Source organism: Erpetoichthys calabaricus, chromosome 1 (genome assembly GCF_900747795.2).
Source record: "Erpetoichthys calabaricus chromosome 1, fErpCal1.3, whole genome shotgun sequence".
NCBI classification, from domain to species: Eukaryota; Metazoa; Chordata; class Cladistia; order Polypteriformes; family Polypteridae; genus Erpetoichthys; species Erpetoichthys calabaricus.
Window position 1 is genome coordinate 149756550 of NC_041394.2, and position 19884 is coordinate 149776433.

The 19884-nt window shown below is 35.6% G+C and overlaps 1 protein-coding gene across 1 annotated transcript in view; it reads left to right on the forward strand.

Moving 5' to 3' along the window:
• LOC114655896 (solute carrier organic anion transporter family member 1C1-like) overlaps nt 1–19132 on the forward strand; it is a 97406-nt gene extending 78274 nt beyond the window's left edge. Inside the window, 7 exon segments of the mRNA XM_028807195.2 lie at nt 3706–3842; nt 3844–3902; nt 5915–6080; nt 12071–12255; nt 12607–12671; nt 13538–13655; nt 18443–19132. Coding sequence (XP_028663028.2) covers nt 3706–3842; nt 3844–3902; nt 5915–6080; nt 12071–12255; nt 12607–12671; nt 13538–13655; nt 18443–18608 — 896 coding nt within the window. The 3' untranslated portion in view covers nt 18609–19132.
• Nucleotides 19133–19884: the final 752 nt, after the last annotated feature.

Here is a 19884-nt window from a genome sequence, read left to right on the forward strand (position 1 = left end):
TTCCTGTTTCTTGCCCCGCCCATTTCCACTGAAGATCACGTGAACAACCAATATAGTACGCACGCAGAACCGATATAGTTCATACACAACATTCCGATAGTGTGAGTTCGCAAACCAGTATGTTTCATACGCAAAACCGATATAGTGCACACATAAATCCAGCATGTTACTTTCACAAAGCCGGCATAGTACGCACACATAAAACCGGTAGAAGACTGACAAGGACTCAATGTAGTGCATACACAAAACCAATAGCGTTCATATGCGAAACCGATATATTACCCACGTGAAACCAGTATAGTGCATATGAAAAACCAGTGCTATACGTAAGCAAACCAGTAGTATACGAACACAAACCAATATAGTTGATACGCAAACCGATTGCATACGCACGCAAACCAATGCAATTCCTTCACAAACCGATAGCAAACGCACGTGAGCCAGTAATAAAGTTCAATTCAATATAGTTCATATGCAAACCAGTGCTATGCATATACAAACGGATATAGTTCACGCACAAACCGATAATATACGGACACGAACCAATATTGTTCATATGAATGAAACCAGTATTGTTCGCACGCAAACCAATTAAGTATGCACGCAAACCGATAGTAATCATCCATAAACCAATAATGTTCATGCGTAAACCAATACTTTACGTACAAAAATATATGATTTTTGGCCTGTTTGGCCCCTCATAGTCTACCAGCTTTTGTTCCAGACTTCTTAGACGTACATGCACCCACTCACGCAAATCAGCCACCGCCGAATCCATGTATCCATGCAGAGCTTCTTCCCGAGCTACCACCCCTTCAGTCATTTCATCTAGCCGGAGTTGAAGCTCGTCCAGCTGCACCTGCACCTCTGCAAGTTCAGTGAGGCATCCATAGATTCCTGACCCTGGCTCTTGGCAGTTGAAATATATAGTATAAAGTATCTAGCAGGCTCGCTGCCTCCTCCACCTCTTCTTGTGCTCTGACCGTAACGTGGCGACCTAGCAATTCACCTCGCTCCGGCGTTGCACAAGAGTCGGCAAAACCGCTGCTCAATGCTCTCAGTCGACATTTCTGATGGTACTTGTGAGTGGCAAAATGAAATACAGTGGATGAAATTTAGTCAACATAATTTGACTCCCACTTTATTTTCCTTACCTTTCTATGTTTGAGGGTTTTCCAGCTGTTAGAATTATATCAAGGTAATTGAAGCACACTTCAAGCACACACAATTGGCCATCACATCCAGCCAGAGATCACTTAACAGTTACAAACCTAAAATCAACGTCCATTTTGGGCTCAAGTAATGCTACAACCTGCAGTTCAGCCATTTATTCAGGAATACTGGTGGGGGTGTGCAACTAAATTTTTGTATCCTATTAAATCTGCTGTCTTAAAAGGGCTTGTGTAGCACTAAAAAGCATAGAAAAATGGCCAATGCCCACTTTGTCCTACAAAAGACAGTCTAGTGCACATTTTATTTTTCAGCATATTTTCCAGCATTAATGTTCTGCTACATTAATAGGATTTAAAGATATAAAAGAATGACATGTTAGAAATAAAATCACTACATATGCAAAAGCTGTACTTCACTTGCACTGTGTGGTGTTAGATAGACCAACTCTTTTAATTGCAATTCAGGGGTAGGCAACGTCGGTCCTGGTGAGCCGCAGTGGCTACAGGTTTTCATTCCAACCCAATTGCTTAATTAGAAACCAATCATTGCCAATCTCAGACCTTATTTAATTTTATGGCTTGTTAGTCTGTGCAATGTAAGGCTCTTATATCGTAGATTTTTTTCCTTTCCAAAGATATCATCCAAATGATTTGAAGCCTAAAACAGATCATTTTCAGTCTGTCACATTTTTCTATAAGTGTTTTATTAAATCAAACAGTGCATGATGAACACACACAGATGTAATTGGAAAAAAGCTAGCTGGAGAACGCTGGCTGCTTTGTCTTTTACATCTTAATTGCTAATAAGGAGCAATTTAAAACACTGAATGCAGCAGTTTAAGATTGAAATAAGCAATTAAGGTTGGAGAACCTTAACAAGCGAGACCACTAAAATGAAGCATCAAATGTCACTTAAGCAATATGTGCTTCATCAGCAATAATTGAGTTCTCGTTAAGGAACTGGGTTGGAAACAAAAACCTGCACATACTGCGGCTCACCAGGACCGACGTTGCCTACCCCTGCCCTAGATAATAGTTCAGTAATGGTACAATTGCAATGGTTGCTGTAAAGACAAGGTTAACAGTAAGATTAGGAGATTCAGAAAAATACAGTTTTTAAGTTATTTTGAACCAGAAAGAAAATCTAAATAAACAGGTTTTGAATCCAGAAGATGAGAGTTGGGCTATTCTAATTTAAAATTTGAATTAGCCTCTATACAACACTTATATATTTATATATATGTGGAAAATTAAAATGTTTGTAGTAAATATTACCTGTGTATCAGTATCACTGTTAATATTCAATACTCAGCACTTTAGCTTTCAAGGTAAGGGGCAGTTTTAGCTAGTTATACTTCCTGATCACAGAACTCGAGATTTGTGGTCTGCTACAGTTTAGTCAATAATGCAGGAATTTTACTGTGCCCTAAACATATGACAGTAAACTTGAACCTGAGTACATTTTAAGAAATCTCATTAATAATGACAGCAAAACAGTACCTTTTTGCAATACCTTTTTGATTACATCTTTCCTGAAGAAGGGGCCTGAGTTGCCTTGAAAGGTTGCGTATTGTAATCTTTCTAGTTAGCCAATAAAAGGTGTCATTTTGCGTAACGTTTTTTGCTAAGATAAGACAGATTTTCATGAATTAGTTAATAATTAAGCAAGCCATTAAACCAATTTAATAAAACATAAATATGTATTTGGGTGCACCAGCAGCCAATTATGTTGACTTGACTGAAGATAGAAAGCTGAACAGTATTCTGTCAGTCTTTTTTAATAAATATCATTTTTCTAGTTTACAGTACTGTGAAGCATTTTGTTAGATAGAATTTGGGAAAAGACAGGTAAATGGCAGAGTGAGCATTTGGCAAGGCTTGATTCTTGATGCCTGGGTCTTTGAATCTTGCAACTTCCCCAGCACTCAATATCCCCATTATCACTTAAAAAAAATCTTATAAAAAGCTGTTACAAAAATTTTCATCTTCAGTGCTGCAATTTAAAAAGTTGTATAATACATATAAATTTGAGATTATTCCAATTGCTTAAAAAAAAGAAATTACAACATCTATTTGGACCAAGTTTATATTTCAATTAGAATATTCCGAGAGTCAGCAGTACATTGTCTCCATGCACAGTCTTGCATATCAAAAATCTTTTTCCAAAAGAAAGCATTTATAACACAGAAAAGCTCTTTCACAGGATAATCACGTTGTTAAGCAAAGACACATCCAGGCAGATGGTTTCCTTATCTACTTTTGTGCATCAAAAAGTTAAGCTATATTTGTGTCTTACAGAACCTGTTTTATTTCAATGTCAACAATGTTTTCAGGCTGAAAGTTTCAAAACTAGAGCTCAGATTTGGCTGCTCTTGTGCATCAACTCTATATAATAAAAATGTGATGAAAATCATATGTATAATTTGCTTTTTCTGACATTAAATAGGAAAGCAAAACTGATATTTTTAAAACATTTTATTTTTTAATAAAGATTGAACCAAATTTAATAATGTATTTGTATCTGTATTTTTAGGAATAATACAATTACCTGTGGTGTCTGCTGGAATCTTCACGGGCGGACTTATAATGAAAAAATATAAGCTGTCTGTAGTTGGGGCAGCACAGTTATCCTTTGGAGCCAGCTTAGTGGGTTTATGTTTTTTTGATATCGCAAATGGGCATTACATGTGATAACTCAAATGTTGCTGGTTTGACGGTAACATATGATGGGTATGTATTTTTATCTTTTTAATGAAAGCCCTCAAAAATTTCAATAAATAGAGAGAACTTAATTATGCAGAATCAATAGTTAAATTCAGTAGTTTAGACATCATGAGTTCCGCTGAACTAACTTTGATTGTCTGCCTAGTCTCGTATTAGTTTGAAGTTCATTGGGATTTCCTTGGTTTCTACCCACACACCAAACATACTGTATGCATGTAAGTCAAACTGTTGATGTTATATTGAATAGAATTGACCTGTGTGTGGCAGTGGAATAGATTTACACCCAATCCTGGGTTGGTCTCTGCCTTGCTGGAAGAACTGTAAATGAAAAGTAGTGGGTTTAGAAAAATGGATGGATGATTTATTCAGTACCTTTTTTTGGCCACACAGTCATGTGATAGGGTACAAATATGTAATAAGTCAAATAAGCAAATAAACTACTTTTTTATTTAGCTGACTAATTTGATTACTTTTCAAACACATCCTTAACCTAGAGAATCATCTTTCTTTCTTCTCCTTTCATAGATTTTCTCTTTCTCCTTTATGAAACTTTGTATGAGACCCAAGAATGATTGTATGGTTGCTTTAGGGTGTCACCTAGTACTGCATATCTACTTGTTGTGTTTCCTTTTGATTATCTGCTGTCAAAAAATTTCAGACAAGTTCCATCTCCATAATCAGTATTACAGGAAAAAAGTGAAGCAATTAAGTTCTGATTATCTGGTTAAGGCTACAGTAAGTTTGAAGCAGGATTGGTCATTATCCCTTTGCAGTCACCTAAATTGGGTCAGTTTACAGTTGCCAGTCAAACTAACACTTGCCTTTGGCTTGTGGGAGGGAAACCCAGAATACCTGCAAGAAAAGCATGCAGTTATGAAGGCAACATATAAAATACACAAAGAGTGTTACTGCTTTCGGATTCTAATTCAGTCTTCTCGGACTGTCACCAGCACTGTACCACCATTCTGCCCTTATTTCTGACAAGTGATATTCCTCAACATAAGACATGTCTCCTTCCCCTTCCTTCATAAAAATACAAGTATCTAATGTCATACAACTTTGTGTTACTAAAGCATTATTAGTGAGGCAAACAATAATTATTTGAAATAAAGATAGAAAATTAGAAAATATTCAGTTTCTTTAGTTTCAGTATTTTTAAGTCAAATATATTGATTAAGCCAACACTGAGTTATGTGAGTTGACTTAAATAATAAGTAGAAATGTTGCATATTTCTTCTTGTGGAGTTCAGTTACTTTAAAGCTCATGGTCACCTAAATTAGTTAATGAGATCATTGAACTGGCATCTTTTTTGTTCAACATCTTAACAATTAGGCTACAGTACTACCTGATACTTATAATTCATTGATTTTTTTCTTTTTAAAAGTGAGAAACTCTGTAATTCTATCTAAAACATTTTGACTGATGCCATAATCATGCAGGTGTTTCCTTCCCAACTTCATTATATTATTTGTGCATATTTTATAACAGGCAGTGAGGTCATGCAGTAGATTTAAAACTACTTTAGACATATAGGAAATACTTAATATTACCTCGAGGTAGGCTTTTAGAAGCACTGTCTTTGCTCTAGACAGTGACCTTGTGGCTAAAGAGCTGGATTATAAAATCGCCAGATTATATATTCAATTATGTTTTAAACCATAACATTGCACATTCAGTTCTGAAGCCTAAACACAGGTTAAAACTAGATCAGCTGCAATTGTAAAAATGAAAAAGTTAAAGATTGGATGAATTGGACAACTAGGCTTTCAGCACCATGGAGATTGGAAACTTGGAAGAACAAAAATCTTTGTGTTAATTGTATTACACTGAAAATGGCATACATAAAAATATACATGAAAACAAAAGAGAAAAGAATTCTGGCTTCTTGCATGTTAAAGTAGGTTTCAAACAAAAACCATGGCATATAAAATCCCAGCATATTCTATTACCTTTTCAATAAATTTTGTAAGCTCTAAAATTTAATTCACAAAGAATGCATTTCTTTTACTCTCTTTAGGAAACCTCAGCTTTCCTACAGTGAAACAACACTACTATCCCAATGTAATAATGACTGTGCTTGCTCATTGAAGCAGTGGGACCCTGTTTGTGCTTACAATGGAATTACATATGTGTCTCCTTGCCTTGCTGGCTGCAAGTATTCCTCTGGAGCTGGGAAAAGCACCGTAAGGCATTAATTACTTTTTAAAATGCTAACCTTAAAAGCACTTATAACATACATTATTTGTCTTCAAATGTACTTTTTTAAAAAGAATGCTCAATAGAAAATATTTATATTAAGTAAAGAATAATGTTGTGCAGTACTTTTTACATGAGACCTATGGATAGTTTTGATAGCAGAACACAAGGAAAGAACATTCTTAATAGAATACTGCACTGCCGTAACCAATGTAGCAAAACTAAAACTGGTGAGATGTGCTCAGATTTTCATTTGTTTTAGTTAGGATTCTTGCAAGTTTATTCTGCACTAATTGCAAATGATTGATGGCTTTCTTAGGTAGAACACTTAGTAGGGCATTATAGTAATCTAGTCGACTAAAAACAAAGCATAGAATAACTTCTCAGCATTTTGCAATGTTGTAAGCAGCCTAACTTTTGCAGTGTTGCTTAAGTGAAAAAGTGGAGTCCATAATTACACCTAAATTTGTTAATTCCACCTTAACTTTTATTGCTAAGGGATCTAGTTTATTTTTAACACCCTCTTTATTCCTTATTTAATTTGAGAAAGTTACTACTCACTGATTCAGAAATACTAGTAAGACATTGTATCAGAGAGCCAAGAGCATCAGGATCATAAGGCGCTATGGATAAATAAAGCTGTGTGTCATCTGCATAGCTGTGATAGTTCATTTTGTGTTTTGATATAATCTGGCCTAATGGAAGCATATGCGTGGAAAAAAGTAGCAGGTCCAGAATAGATCCTTGAAGTGCACAGTATACAATATCATGGACCTTCAAACTACAATCACTAGAACTAGAAAATAATTTTTAACTGTTAAATAGGACTGAAGCCAATTTAACACAGCGCCGGAGATGCCCACCCATTGTCTAAGGCGATTTATTAGAATACTGTGGAATTGACTGCACTTAACTCTAAGAGAACAAATTAACCCACAAGTCATATACTACTTTACCCAGTGCAGTTTCTGTACTATGATTTGCTCTAAGACCTGAACTTATCAAGAATAGAATGTTTACTTAAGTAATTATTTAATTGCTGAAGTTTTACTTAAGAAAGGCAGGCTAGAAATAGGTCTTAAGTTGTCAAAGACGAGAGAATCTAAATTATTTTTCTTGAGCAGAGATTTAATAACTGCCACCTTTAGGATTTTAGGATTTAACTGTTGCAGAGGACATTGCTATTTGTTGAGTATAGAAAGATGATGTCAACCGAGGACCAAAACTACTGTTTCTCAAACTACAGATTCTTCTTTTTTCTTTTTTTATTGATTTTAATTACAAACAGATGATAATCAATACAGTCAAGTCAAATTTAACAATTTAAAGCAAAATGTAACCCCCACCCAAGAGAAAAAGAGAGGAACCAGCAACTGAAGCTACTCTATAAAAGGAGCAAGAAAAGAAGGGTATCCTTTTCCCCAAAATGGAAGCTTATTCTAAAATGTTACTAATTAGATCCTGACATATTTAAGAAAAAGTTTTGAACAGTTCCTCTAAGTGAGAATTAGATTTTTTTCCAATTTCAAGTAGTATAGAACATTGGTTACCCACTGACGTAAGAGTGGTGGAGTGGAATTCTTCAAATTGAGCAAGAAAAGTTTACATGCTAGTTGTGTAGTAAAGGAAATTACAGTTTGTTTGTTCTTCTCCACTTTAAGGCTGTCTGTTAGTACACCCAACACAGCTATTAATGGGTTAGGAGTGATTGTAACACCAAGGCTGTCTGAAAGGCATTTAAAAATTTTTTTGCAAATTGTTGTTAATTTGGTGCACGCCCAGAACATGTAGCCCAGTGAGGCTAGAACTTGATTGCAACAGTTACAAGTTGAATTTTGCCCTGGAAAAGTTTGGACAATTTTGAATGAGATAAATGTGCTTGATAAAAGATTTTAAGCATTGACTGAATGCTTTGCACATACTGTATGGAGCTCGAGTGTATTCTGTGCATGGCTGCCTTCCACTCCTTTTCTAAAATATTAAGTGACATATCCTTTCAACACTGTACTCTGGCATCTTTGAAAAGAAGAGACTTTAAAATATTTTTATAAATTGTAGAGATGCTATCTGAGTCTGTAAGACTGATAAATAATTCTTCTGGAATAGGAATGGGTGTGAGGTGTGGAAAAACAGGTAGGTTTATTTTAGAAAAATTTCTGATTTGTAAGTAGTGGAACAATTGTGTTGCTGGAAACTTACATTTGAAGTGTAATTGTTCGTAAGATGCAAAAACATTATCTATATACAGTTCTCTAAGTGTTTTAATCCTGGACATTTTTTTAATATTAAATACTGTGCAGGTTTGAGAGGGTTGAAAAAAGTTATTATCACGTAGAGGAGTAACAGATAAAAGCTTCTCTGCCTTGAAAATCTTCCTTCATTGGTTCCATATTCCATTCCATTTAGGTGTGTTAGATCAGAGAGTACTTTTTATCCTGTTTGGATCATGAGTGAGTCCTTTCCAGCATACAAAGTTTACTGTTTGGTCAGAGAGACACAGCTTCTGAAACTTAGAGGATATTTTGTAATCTTAAGTTAAAGTGGTGTGTTGTTTCATTACTGACACATTTACATTGTTCAGTATTAAAAGAGGTAATAACAACAACTCACCAGTAGCCTACTGATAAATCCAGAAATGCCCAGGTTGAACATGCAAACCCCATATAAATGGTAATGTAAGGAAGGAATTCCAGCTCTGTGCTACCATTCTGCCTGTATGTTAAAACATCCGTACTAAACTTTAGCCTGATTAAAATGAAATGTATACTTCTCCCTTGATTGCTGCCACTAGGCAGCATGAGTGTGCACGACAATACATGTGTAGTATAGGTTTAGTGACCTGTTTCATCCTTTAAAAAACACTTCCAAAATGCTCTTTGTTTTATTTTATCATTGTTTTATGAGTGTTGCTATTGATTTAAATGGAAGAAGTGCTTGGCTGAAATTCTTAAAAACTGCTGCATACAAGAGTTTTCTAAACCATTTGTTGCTAAAATGCTTTTGTGTGAATATTTTCACTGAAAGAATGGGAAACAACTTTTCAAGTAATTAGAAACGTTCTGGTCTAGTGCTAAAATTCTAGAAAAATGCTTAGGTTTTAATGGGCCCTAAAGATAAGGAGGTGTTTCAACACACAGTTGAACTAAAAGGGCATTTGAGTACACAGTGATACTTGGAAGGCATATAATTTAAAAAGAGACAGTTCAATTGATTGATTTAGCATTTGACCCTGAAAACAGAAGAGAAAGACAGAATCTGAGCCATGGCTACTTCATTATTGTAAAACAGTTATTTTTCTTTACCACTTACATTTTAAAGATACTATTCAAGATCTAGGCTAAGCAGGAAAAATATTAGGGTATTATGCTTTGTATTCTCATTTAGTCTTTTTTAGTGTGTGCTAGTGCTATTGTGCTAGTGCCTTAAAAATATGATAAAACTGTTATAGCATTCATTTGGCATAGCTTCTTGCATTTTTCTGGTCTAAGAGGTTCAGGGGTGGGGGTTGCCATCTTAATGAATTAATTAAAAAATCAAGTGGGGTTAGAATTGTGATTTACAAAACAATAGGGGATTCAGGTCTGCAATAGTTAAATGACCTGAAGTCTCATCACCATGCGCTAGGACCATAGGTCACTGCTGCCTCCAGTTTTTTAAACAGTTCTCACCTGGGAAAATGACATGGATAACCTGAGCGCCAGTTTAGAATCAAATGAACTGTAATGTTTTGTTTCTTTGCAATAAATCAGTAAGACTGTCTTAAGAGGTTTTATAGTGCATTCCATTGTTGAGTTACATAAATATAGCCAAAGTAAAAATATGTTGCATGTATACTAGTTAATTTTATTAGGTGCACCTAGTTAATAGCTTGTCCCCAAATTGCATTTATGTCATGGACTGAACAAGATGTTCAAAGTACACGTATTGCACAGGAATGCTTGACTATGTTGACTCCAAAGATTGTGACAGGTGGTATAAGCTATTCGATTAAATGATTTATATTCCAACAGGTCCTTGCACCTCATCCCACAGACACCCAATTGGACTTAGATCTGGTGACTAGGTTGACCACTGAATTAAATTGAAGCTGAACTCACCATCGCACTTCTGGAACCAATGGACAGTTTTCCTAGTTTTTTGATATGATGCATTATCCTGCTGAATAAGTCCTTTCACAGATTTGAAAATTGATGACATGAAAAGATGTATCTCATAGGCAACATTGTTTAAATATCTTCACACATTCTCTATAACTTCAAGAGATATGTGCCCCTTTTTGTATATACTGCACACTTTCAGTAGTGCTCGCCATCTTGGTATACAGAGTGTGCACGTTTACTTTCAAAAAACGGCTTCCAGTGTGTAACAGTGCCCACTCAGTGTTATCAGGGTTCAAAGACAGAAGGGTATGCGGTAGGGGTCTCCCCCTCAGTGTCCAGAGTGCACACCCCTTAACTTTCATAAATAGCACTCCTCAGATGATGGCACCCAAGGCAACCTATGCTTCCTAATGGATTGATCTGGCTCTCATTCCAGATTAATGTAGTGCACGTTCATGATATACAATAGGATGGATCTGTAGATTGATCATGTTTTGGATGTATCCTGGTTATTTTACCAGCATGAACTTACTTAATCAGTAACCACATATTGCACGTGATACTGATTATGCCATTTAAAAAAAATTGTTAAGTTTAGGAATGTGTTTAAGGTGCCATTCACTTCAATCTGTCAGTCAGATATTTGATATTTGTGATATTTGCACTTCACATGTTTTGTTAAAAGTTTAATTTAAAACTGTCAGAGTATTCAGAGAATAATGCAGGGGGAGCGATAACAGCTGAGCTTTGTTTCATATTCAGATTCACATTATACAGTTGTATTGTTTTTATTGTTTATTATATGTTTTATTGTTTTGAAGCTAATGTGTTTTATTGTTTCATATTTTTTCCAAAAGTAATATATAATTAATTGATATATCCAGTAAAAATTATTTGTATAATTGTGTAATATATATGAAAATGTCAGAAGTACAATTTGAAAGGCATCATATAAAAAAGCTCGATGAACTGAGTATTCTTCTGTTCTTCTAGAGTTACATAGTGTGGTTCAGGCCAATAGTGTAAATTAAAAGATTTTAAAATATTTTGATGAATATAAAATACTAACTCTCCCCTCGTGGCTCCACCCATGTAGTAGTGAAACAGGACAAACTTTAAAAATCAATTAAAAAATTTTTTAAAAATGTAATTTGTATTGAAAAGAATTTATATTGATAGCTTTCGTATCCGAGGGTCTCTTGATGTACAATATTTTTGGTTTTGTTATCAGGGGTGAGAATGTAATTCTTGGCCAAAAATGTAAAAAATTGGCAAGGTATCTCTGGCCAAGCGGAAGGTGGGTACGCTCAAATGTCAAACGTTGCCACTGTGTCTGATCATGTTCAGTTCTGATGGGAGAGTGTCCCCCGCGTGGGGAGAAGAGCAGGTGGTTGTGATATGTCTGCCAATGAGCAGGTACCTTCTAAAACACATGTAGCTGTGATCTCTCTCTCAAAAACGTCAAATGTTACTCTTTAACAACCTCTAGATGATAATGTCTGTTGAACAAACAGGTATTGCTAGCTAAGCGGAGGCAAGGTACGCTCCAACACGTGGCGAGAGCTAGATCGACTCAAACGGAGGCTGCCATGCGAGTGAGGTTGGTCCCACCCGCCTCCCCCTTCCCTCGGCCAGCAGCCTATCTTTCAGATTTGCACAAATAAATTTGTGCCACAACCGAACTATAATACTTAGCACAATGAGAGAAGTCAGAAAATCATGAATGTTCAAGCAAATTATAGAAAAAAACCCAATCTAAATCTGTTAAGTAGTTCTCTTGTGAAAAGCAGACAGGCATATAGACAGACAGACAGATGGATTTTATAGAGAGAGAGATTTTAATACATAATAAAAACCATGTATTTCTTTCTTTCTAGGTTTACCATAATTGTACCTGTGTGGCTTCAGCACCACTTTTATCCAGAAATTCGTCTGCTATTTTAGGTCAATGCCCAAGAAAAAAAGAGTGCAGTGTGAGTTTTATTGTCTACATGGTGATAACAACGATAGGGGCTTTTATAAACTCAGTAGGAGGCACTCCGGGATACATGGTCATTATTAGGTGAGTTCAAAACAAAATGCAACTAAATCACTGCATTCGTTACATAGATCTTTAGTACTATTGAACTTCAGATGTTCATTCTGTATCATTCAGTATTCAGAAATTACTACACTGCAATAGATATTTTAGAGTTCATCATTTATGTGAGTTTCAGATAGGTAATTCATTCTTTATTTTCTAAGCATTGCATAATCAAGTTTGGAGCTGCTGGAAAACAGTTATTTTGAAAAAGAAGCTTTTAATGTCAGATCTAGTGGAAATATAAAATGTAATAGGAAAATGACAAATAATTAGACTCCTTAAATGCATGAGTTTACTAGTGTGTAATCATCCTTTCACCTATCTTTTCAGGTGCATCAGCCCTGAACTAAAGTCCCTTGCTGTTGGATTACAAAATTTAGTCATAAGAACACTTGGTAAGAGTTCATTTAATGTTTTATGACCTAAAACTTGCAATAAAATGTTTACATTGGAGGTAATTATGGTAACATAATTAATGCATAATGAAACATGGACATAACTGTGGTTAGTACTTGTGATTCATTGCTCCATGTGTTTTGTCACTGTCCGGGTGGAGTTTACACACTCTGCCTGTGCATGTATGAGTTTCTTTCCCACTTCCCAAAGATGTGCCCCATGCAGATGAGGAGATAATATGCAAACTCCAAAGATTTGAACTCAGTCTCATAGAAATTTGATACAGCAGCACGTAATACTATGCTACCTTAGTTGAATGAAAGAAAATAAAAAGATAACATAAAATAATGGCACCAACTTCCAGTCTAGAGCTGCTACCTGTTTTGTGAATACCATAATGAATACTAGATAGGTCAATTGTCAAAAACACATGGGGGCAAGACCTTCAGTATAAATCCCTCTTAGCTATAGTTTCTGTCATTTGAATTGTCTTCTGCTTACTGAGGAGGCATTTCTGTACTTTGAGTTCAAACAGGGCAAAATGTTTGTCCATTAATAAAAAAGAATAAAGGTACTACATCTAGATAGATAGATAGATAGATAGATAGATAGATAGATAGATAGATAGATAGATAGATAGATAGATAGATAGATAGATAGATAGATAGATAGATAGATAGATAGATAGATAGATAGATAGATAGATAGATAGAGCACAAATATGGTGATGGATATTGTGCACAAATTGTTTTTCCCATGGTAATGGAAGACAAATGAAATTTTGCTATTATACTATTTATATTTTTCCTAGCCTTCTCATCTTTGAGCAGATTTTCCAAATGTTTTTGTTTAAAATATATTTCAGGTGGGATTCCTGCACCTGTTTACTTTGGAGCGCTGATTGACACCACATGTTTGAAATGGGGCATTAAAAAGTGTGGAGGCAAAGGAGCCTGCAGGTTGTACAACATTGAAGCTTATAGGTAAGTACCATAAGTAGTATGAATGAGACATTTTAGCCTTTGTCTATGTGTGGACTACATCCTGAGTAAGACATGTTCATTTTAATGTTAAAGACTGGCTAAGCATGTACACTGGCAGTGAAATATTTCAGGAATCTATTTCATTTTTAATGCTAATTATTGTTTTATTATTTCCTTTTAAGTTGTAGTAATGTTCACGTGAGGAATATGCTTGCATATAAACAAAAATGGTTACTATTTTTAATTATATTGCCATTGTTATTTGTCTATGTATGGCTCTGCTGTCATTGCGGCGATCTATGTCATTTGAAAACCTTATTATCTGAAACAGAATTTGAATTTCATGAAAAAAATACTCCACCTAAAAATGATTAAGTTTATATGTATTTCTTGCTATATATTTTGCCATGATGGTTGAGGAGTTTTTTAATCTTGTGTTTTCTTGCAAAATAGAGATAAAAAAAAAAGTTTCTGATAGATTAGGCATCTATGGTAACCAATGTAGGATAGCAACAAACAAGATCAATAACATTCATGAAAAAATCTCACGTTACTCATGTCACATAATCCACATGTCAAGTCATTCAGTCATATGATACAACATCCTAAACCTTGTATATACAGTGTATATAACAGGCAGTGTGGCACGATGGTAGGTAGTGTGGCATCATAGATAAGGCTTTGGACATTGGTCCTCTAACCCATAGGTTGTTGTGGTAATCTTCCTGCCAAGCATTGCCACTTTAAAGAAAAAAGGTTTAAGAACAGTGTACAATCAATTGACTTTTAGTAAAGTTAAAAGACTAACCTGTTTAAATCATCAAAGTGCTGGAGTGCACTTTTTGCAAGGATTTTTTACTTTGGCTTTGGCAGAGTCAGCGTCGGGTTGGAGTGCGTGTCCATTTCAGGCCTGGTGGACACCATGTATCTTCCCGTCAAAAAGGCGAGTGTATCTATAGCCCCTGTCATGAGCAAAGCAGGAAGTATGGAGCATTTTCGTTCCAACATGCGTGCATTTGTTTTGAGAAGGGGATTCCAATAAAAAGTCTTGAGGTAAAGTAACTTACTTTCCAGGTAAGGCATTGGGTTGTCCGAGTGAAGCACATTGTAGGTGAGCTTATGCCCACTTACGTGCGCATGAGGCAGCCAGCCCATTTAATACATGCCTTGCAGGGGTTGAGTGTAGCACGTACACAGAACACATTGACGTCAGTCGCTGTTGGAGAAACAGTGTGGCGGGATGCAGGATTGGCTGAAAGTTTAGGTCCCCAATATAAAAGGCACTTCCTGGCTCTAGGGGTCATCTTTGGACTCAGTCCTGTGGCGAGTGTGGTTAGTGTAACTTATGCTTCAAAGTATACCAACCTTAGTGGCTTGTTTGTAAATGTTTTCTTGTGTATATAAGTATAGACATAATTATATCCTAGTTGTAGTATTGTTGGTGGAGGTGTTTATGTATTTTAAGTTTGTGGTGCAATTTTTTGGGGATTCATTGGACTTTTTTTGGTGCAGTTTTTTCTTTATTTTTTATTTAGGAAGACTACTGTTTTTGTGTACAATACAATTTTTGTCTTTGATTATTTTCATTTCGGGACTAGAAAAAAGATCACTGTAAATAATCTTCACTCTTCTTGATTGGGACATTATTTTTTGTGCTTTTGTGCACCTGTAAATAAAACCCACTATTGTTTTTGGGAATACCAACTTTTTGTGACATCTCTCAAGTCCCCTCATCCCGTTCCTTCCCTAACTACAAGATTCCAAGAGTGTAGTCTGGTGCCACCCTTTTCACTACACAGGGTGTCACAGTTGTGGGTTCAAATAATGCTGCAGACACTGTGTGACAATGAGCAAGGCACTTCATCTGCCTATGCTACAGCTGGAAAAACAAAAAAAGAAAAATAGCCAATTTTATCTTAAATATTGTAAGTTGCATTGGATAAAAATGTCAGGCAACTAATACATTTTTAATAAAATATATTGTTCAATAAAACACTTCCTAAAAAAAAAACTTGAGAATCAAAATGAAATGACATCACTTGCTCAAGCTTTTGAATTATAGACCCACCTTCTGTCGTTAAATTTATATTCAAAGTGGTAATTGGAGTACCTTGGGATTATTTAGCGGCAGTCTTTGAAACTGCACCTTTTTTCCCCCAGTATGCTACTAATTTATTTATTTGGGTCTTTGGATTAAAACAATTTAAAAACTTCAGATCTATAAAGCACAATATTTATTCATATTTGTATCAATGTCATTTTAATAAGAGCACACCCCCACTGGACATAATGGATACATGGCTTTAGAACTTGAACTGTAACTGAGAGCCCTAAGTAGTTGGTGATCCTCCACTATATGTTTGGAACTTTAGTAAAGAAAATTAAATGTATCAAATATAGATAAGAGCATAGAGGATTAAGAAGACGTAGATCAAAAACCAGATTGCAACATATTTCAGTATTATTTTAGCATGAGAATGTTTGAAAGAAAGTAAAGCAACAATATGTTTGTTGTGATTTAGTGGCACTCAGTAGATTTCAGCTAATGTGGCTATAGCTGGAAATTAAATACTTGGTAGACTTAGCAGAATTGCCAAAATTAAAATGAATATTGGTATTAATGTGTCATTAAGAGTGGCATTTCAATATCACAGGCAAGTGCAATTAGCACTTAGAATTTTAAGAACAGGTTAATTATTTTTAATAACACCTCCTCTCCAATTCAGAGAAAGTGCCAACATAGAAAGAAGAAAGAAAATGGGAATGCCATAGTAATAGTGAAAACAATTTACTTTATTAGTAATCAATATGAAGAAGCATTATGAACCTTGATTGAGCCTTAATCATAATACTAAAAACAACATTAATAATGAATTTTATTAATAATAAGCCTTGATTGAGTAAGCACCAAATAAATGCTAAGGCTTCTCTAAGGTTGTTAGGCAGAAAATTCCAGAATTAGGCAGCCCTATTCATTAATGACTCTGCCTTCTTCTGTAGCTTTCAAATCCTTGGACTTTTATACAGGCCTCCATATTGAGAGCATGGTTTGCCCTAGAGTTTAAGCACTAACAAGTACAGTAAAGCAAGTAAGAGGTAGCAGATATGTTCACACGGACAGAATGGAAGTCCAAAATGGCAAAATTTTAGTGTGACAGGTACAAAGATGTTTAAACATTTAATTTGTGTTGAGTTTGCATGTTCACCCAATGTCTGTGTGGGTTTCCTCCCACAGTACAAAGACATGCAATGCTAAATTGTACCTAGTATGTGGATGTGGTTGTGTTTGTGGGTGTTCACCCTGCGATGGACTGGAGTCCTGTCCAGAGTTTGTTCCTGCCTTGCGTCCTGTGCTGGCTGAGATAGGCTCTAGCTCCCCCCGCAACCCTGTTCAGGTCTAAGTGGGTTAGACAATGACTGACTGGCATTTAAAGGTTTGAAGACATATTTCCAGGGTCATTGTTAACATGGAGAATCAGTCAGTCAGCCAGTCATTGTCCAACCCGCTAACCATGTAATCATAATGCTTGAAAACAGTGAAAACTAAATGAAGCCAAACACAATGTTTCTCTAATTAGGTTTTGTAGTTGGTTGAGCAGTAGTCTCTCATCTCCTTAAAAGATCTTAAAGTTCAGACACCACTTATTGTACAGCCACATTTTGTATCGGGTGGCGCAGTGGGTAGCGCTGCTGCCTCGCAGTTGGGAGATCTGCGGACCTGTGTTCGCTTCCCGGGTCCTCCCTGCGTGGAGTTTGCATGTTCTCCCCGTGTCTGTGTGGGTTTCCTCCGGGCGCTCCAGTTTCCTCCCACAGTCCAAAGACATGCAGGTTAATTGGATTGGCGATTCTAAATTGGCCCTAGTGTGTGCTTGGTGTGTGGGTGTGTTTGTGTGTGTCCTGCGGTGGGTTAGCACCCTGCCTGGGATTGGTTCCCTGCCTTGTGCCCTGTGTTGGCTGGGATTGGCTCCAGCAGACCCCCGTGACCCTGTGTTCGGATTCAGCGGGTTGGAAAATGGATGGATGGACATTTTGTATCTAAAGTGGCAAGATAAATGCCAAGCCGCGCAAGACTTGCAATGAATCCTTTTCTATCAGAAAGATGCTGCCACCTATGAAAAAAGACATCACAATTTTTTAACAATAAAATATATAAAGCATGAAAATAAAAATCAATAGTGTTTAAGAAAGAACAGAAAAATTAGACATACCTCTATCTCCTAAGTTGAAAGAAGTAAATTTTAGAAAGCTCAGAAATTAAAATTCTGAAGACTAATACTCTTATTTTTTTAATGAATTTAGCCCATCTAAAATCAATACCTTTGAGTTATTCATTCTTTTCCAGACAAGTATAAGTACAAGATTATATTTTTCACCATATTTATATCTAGGAGCTCAGACTGTTTGGAAAGCAAAGAAAAAGACATGTAGTCAGGTTCCATCCACACATTTATGCTCACACACTGTGGAGTGTCAGTTTTTAACATGGCTGTCTTGCACATTTGGTGTCTTGAAAGGCACTTATTTACTCACATTTTAGAGTAAATTATACCACATGGAATTCCTATTGGGTAAATAAAGCACTTCAAAGAGAAAAAAATATTATGATTTACTACTCTTCAATAATCAATAGAGAAGTAATAAAAGGATATTGTATGTTATCACACACTTAGTTAATAGAAGGCAGTCTTAAGCTACAGTGGATGACATCCTGGCTGCCTGCTGATGTATGGTTATAAGTAATTAAAGGTTTGTAGATAACTAATAATATCATTTAATTTGTTTTATAGGTATATTTTTATTGGACTGATGTCTGCCTTGTCAGGAACTAGCTTCCTTTTTTCAGATTGCTGCTATAGTACTGCTACGTGCAAAATACAAAGTCCTCACAGAAAAACACTGCTGAGGAAGCTCATGGACAAGAGGAGACAGAAACTATCAAAATGGTACAAATGAAGGCAAATGAGGACAACCAGTCAAATAAAACATTAGACCATAAAGATGAATAACATGAGGCCCGTATTCACCTTCAGATAAATTTTTCTAGGTCCACTGCTCAACTGAAAGGTGCCGCAGCCACTAGAACAGCAATGGTGATCTATTTTCTGTTCTTTTCCTTTAGACAGAACCCAAAATTTCAAATTAAGCACCCTCCGATTTCCTACATTTTCAATACCCATTGCAAGGACCATCTTATAGCATAATTTTCAAGTACTGCTTTATTTTCACTGTCAATATTTTTTCATAGCCATTTCCCCATTCTTTACAATTATTACATCTATAATTACTTAGAGTGGGACTGATGTTTTGCTGTGGAACCGTGACTGTCATATGACCAACTAAATTTAAAATCAATGAATTATATACTAAGATTTTAACTTGAAGCAAGATTTTTTTTTAAAGCTGAAAAAAATGTTTATATTTTTCTGTCAATGCATTTCAATTCTTTATTCAAAATAAATGAAAAACTTGAACTTTAATTTGATTTTGTGTGTTGCAAGTTCACATTTTTCTAAAAGGTTGACCGTCATTACAAACATGTTTTCTGACATTAAATCTCCTACTCGTATTTGGATTCTTTTATTATGTTTGCATTCTGAGGCCCACTTTTGCTGATTTACCCTGAAAAATAAAATATAAACTGTAAGGAGTTTCGAAACACAATAAAATTATTGCAGTTGCAAGTAGTAGAATGTCCAAAGCGCTTTGAACCATTATCCCAAAGAATTGTTTTTAGGTGTGTTTTGTATACAATGCAAGAAGCTCCTGCCGCAGTAGCCTTTCCTGTCTTTCTGTCAGTCCTTATGAAACAACTCAACTTCCCCTCAGACTGATTTTATTGAGACAGGTCATTTTTCCTTTGAGAGATATCTTGAACTGATCGTACTGTACAGTTTTTAAATTTCAAAATCTCACTATGAAAAACATTAGAGAATCTGCAAACTTTTCTGACATCATAAAACAGAGAAACATTCTGTGTGACTTCAACTACAAACTTGTTTACTTTTTCAATTTCACTTTGACATGAGTTACACCAACTTGTACATTTTGTGTATTTTCTTCCTTTACTTATACAACATTGTAAAGTGCTGTTAAAAAGCATGTATTTAATGTAGCTCACAAGCAGAATTACATTGTTATTTCTGAATATGATTCATTGTTACAAAAATATTTCATAAACAACAAATGTGATAATTGACATCCACTCGTACCCTCAGTACAGTGCCATGGA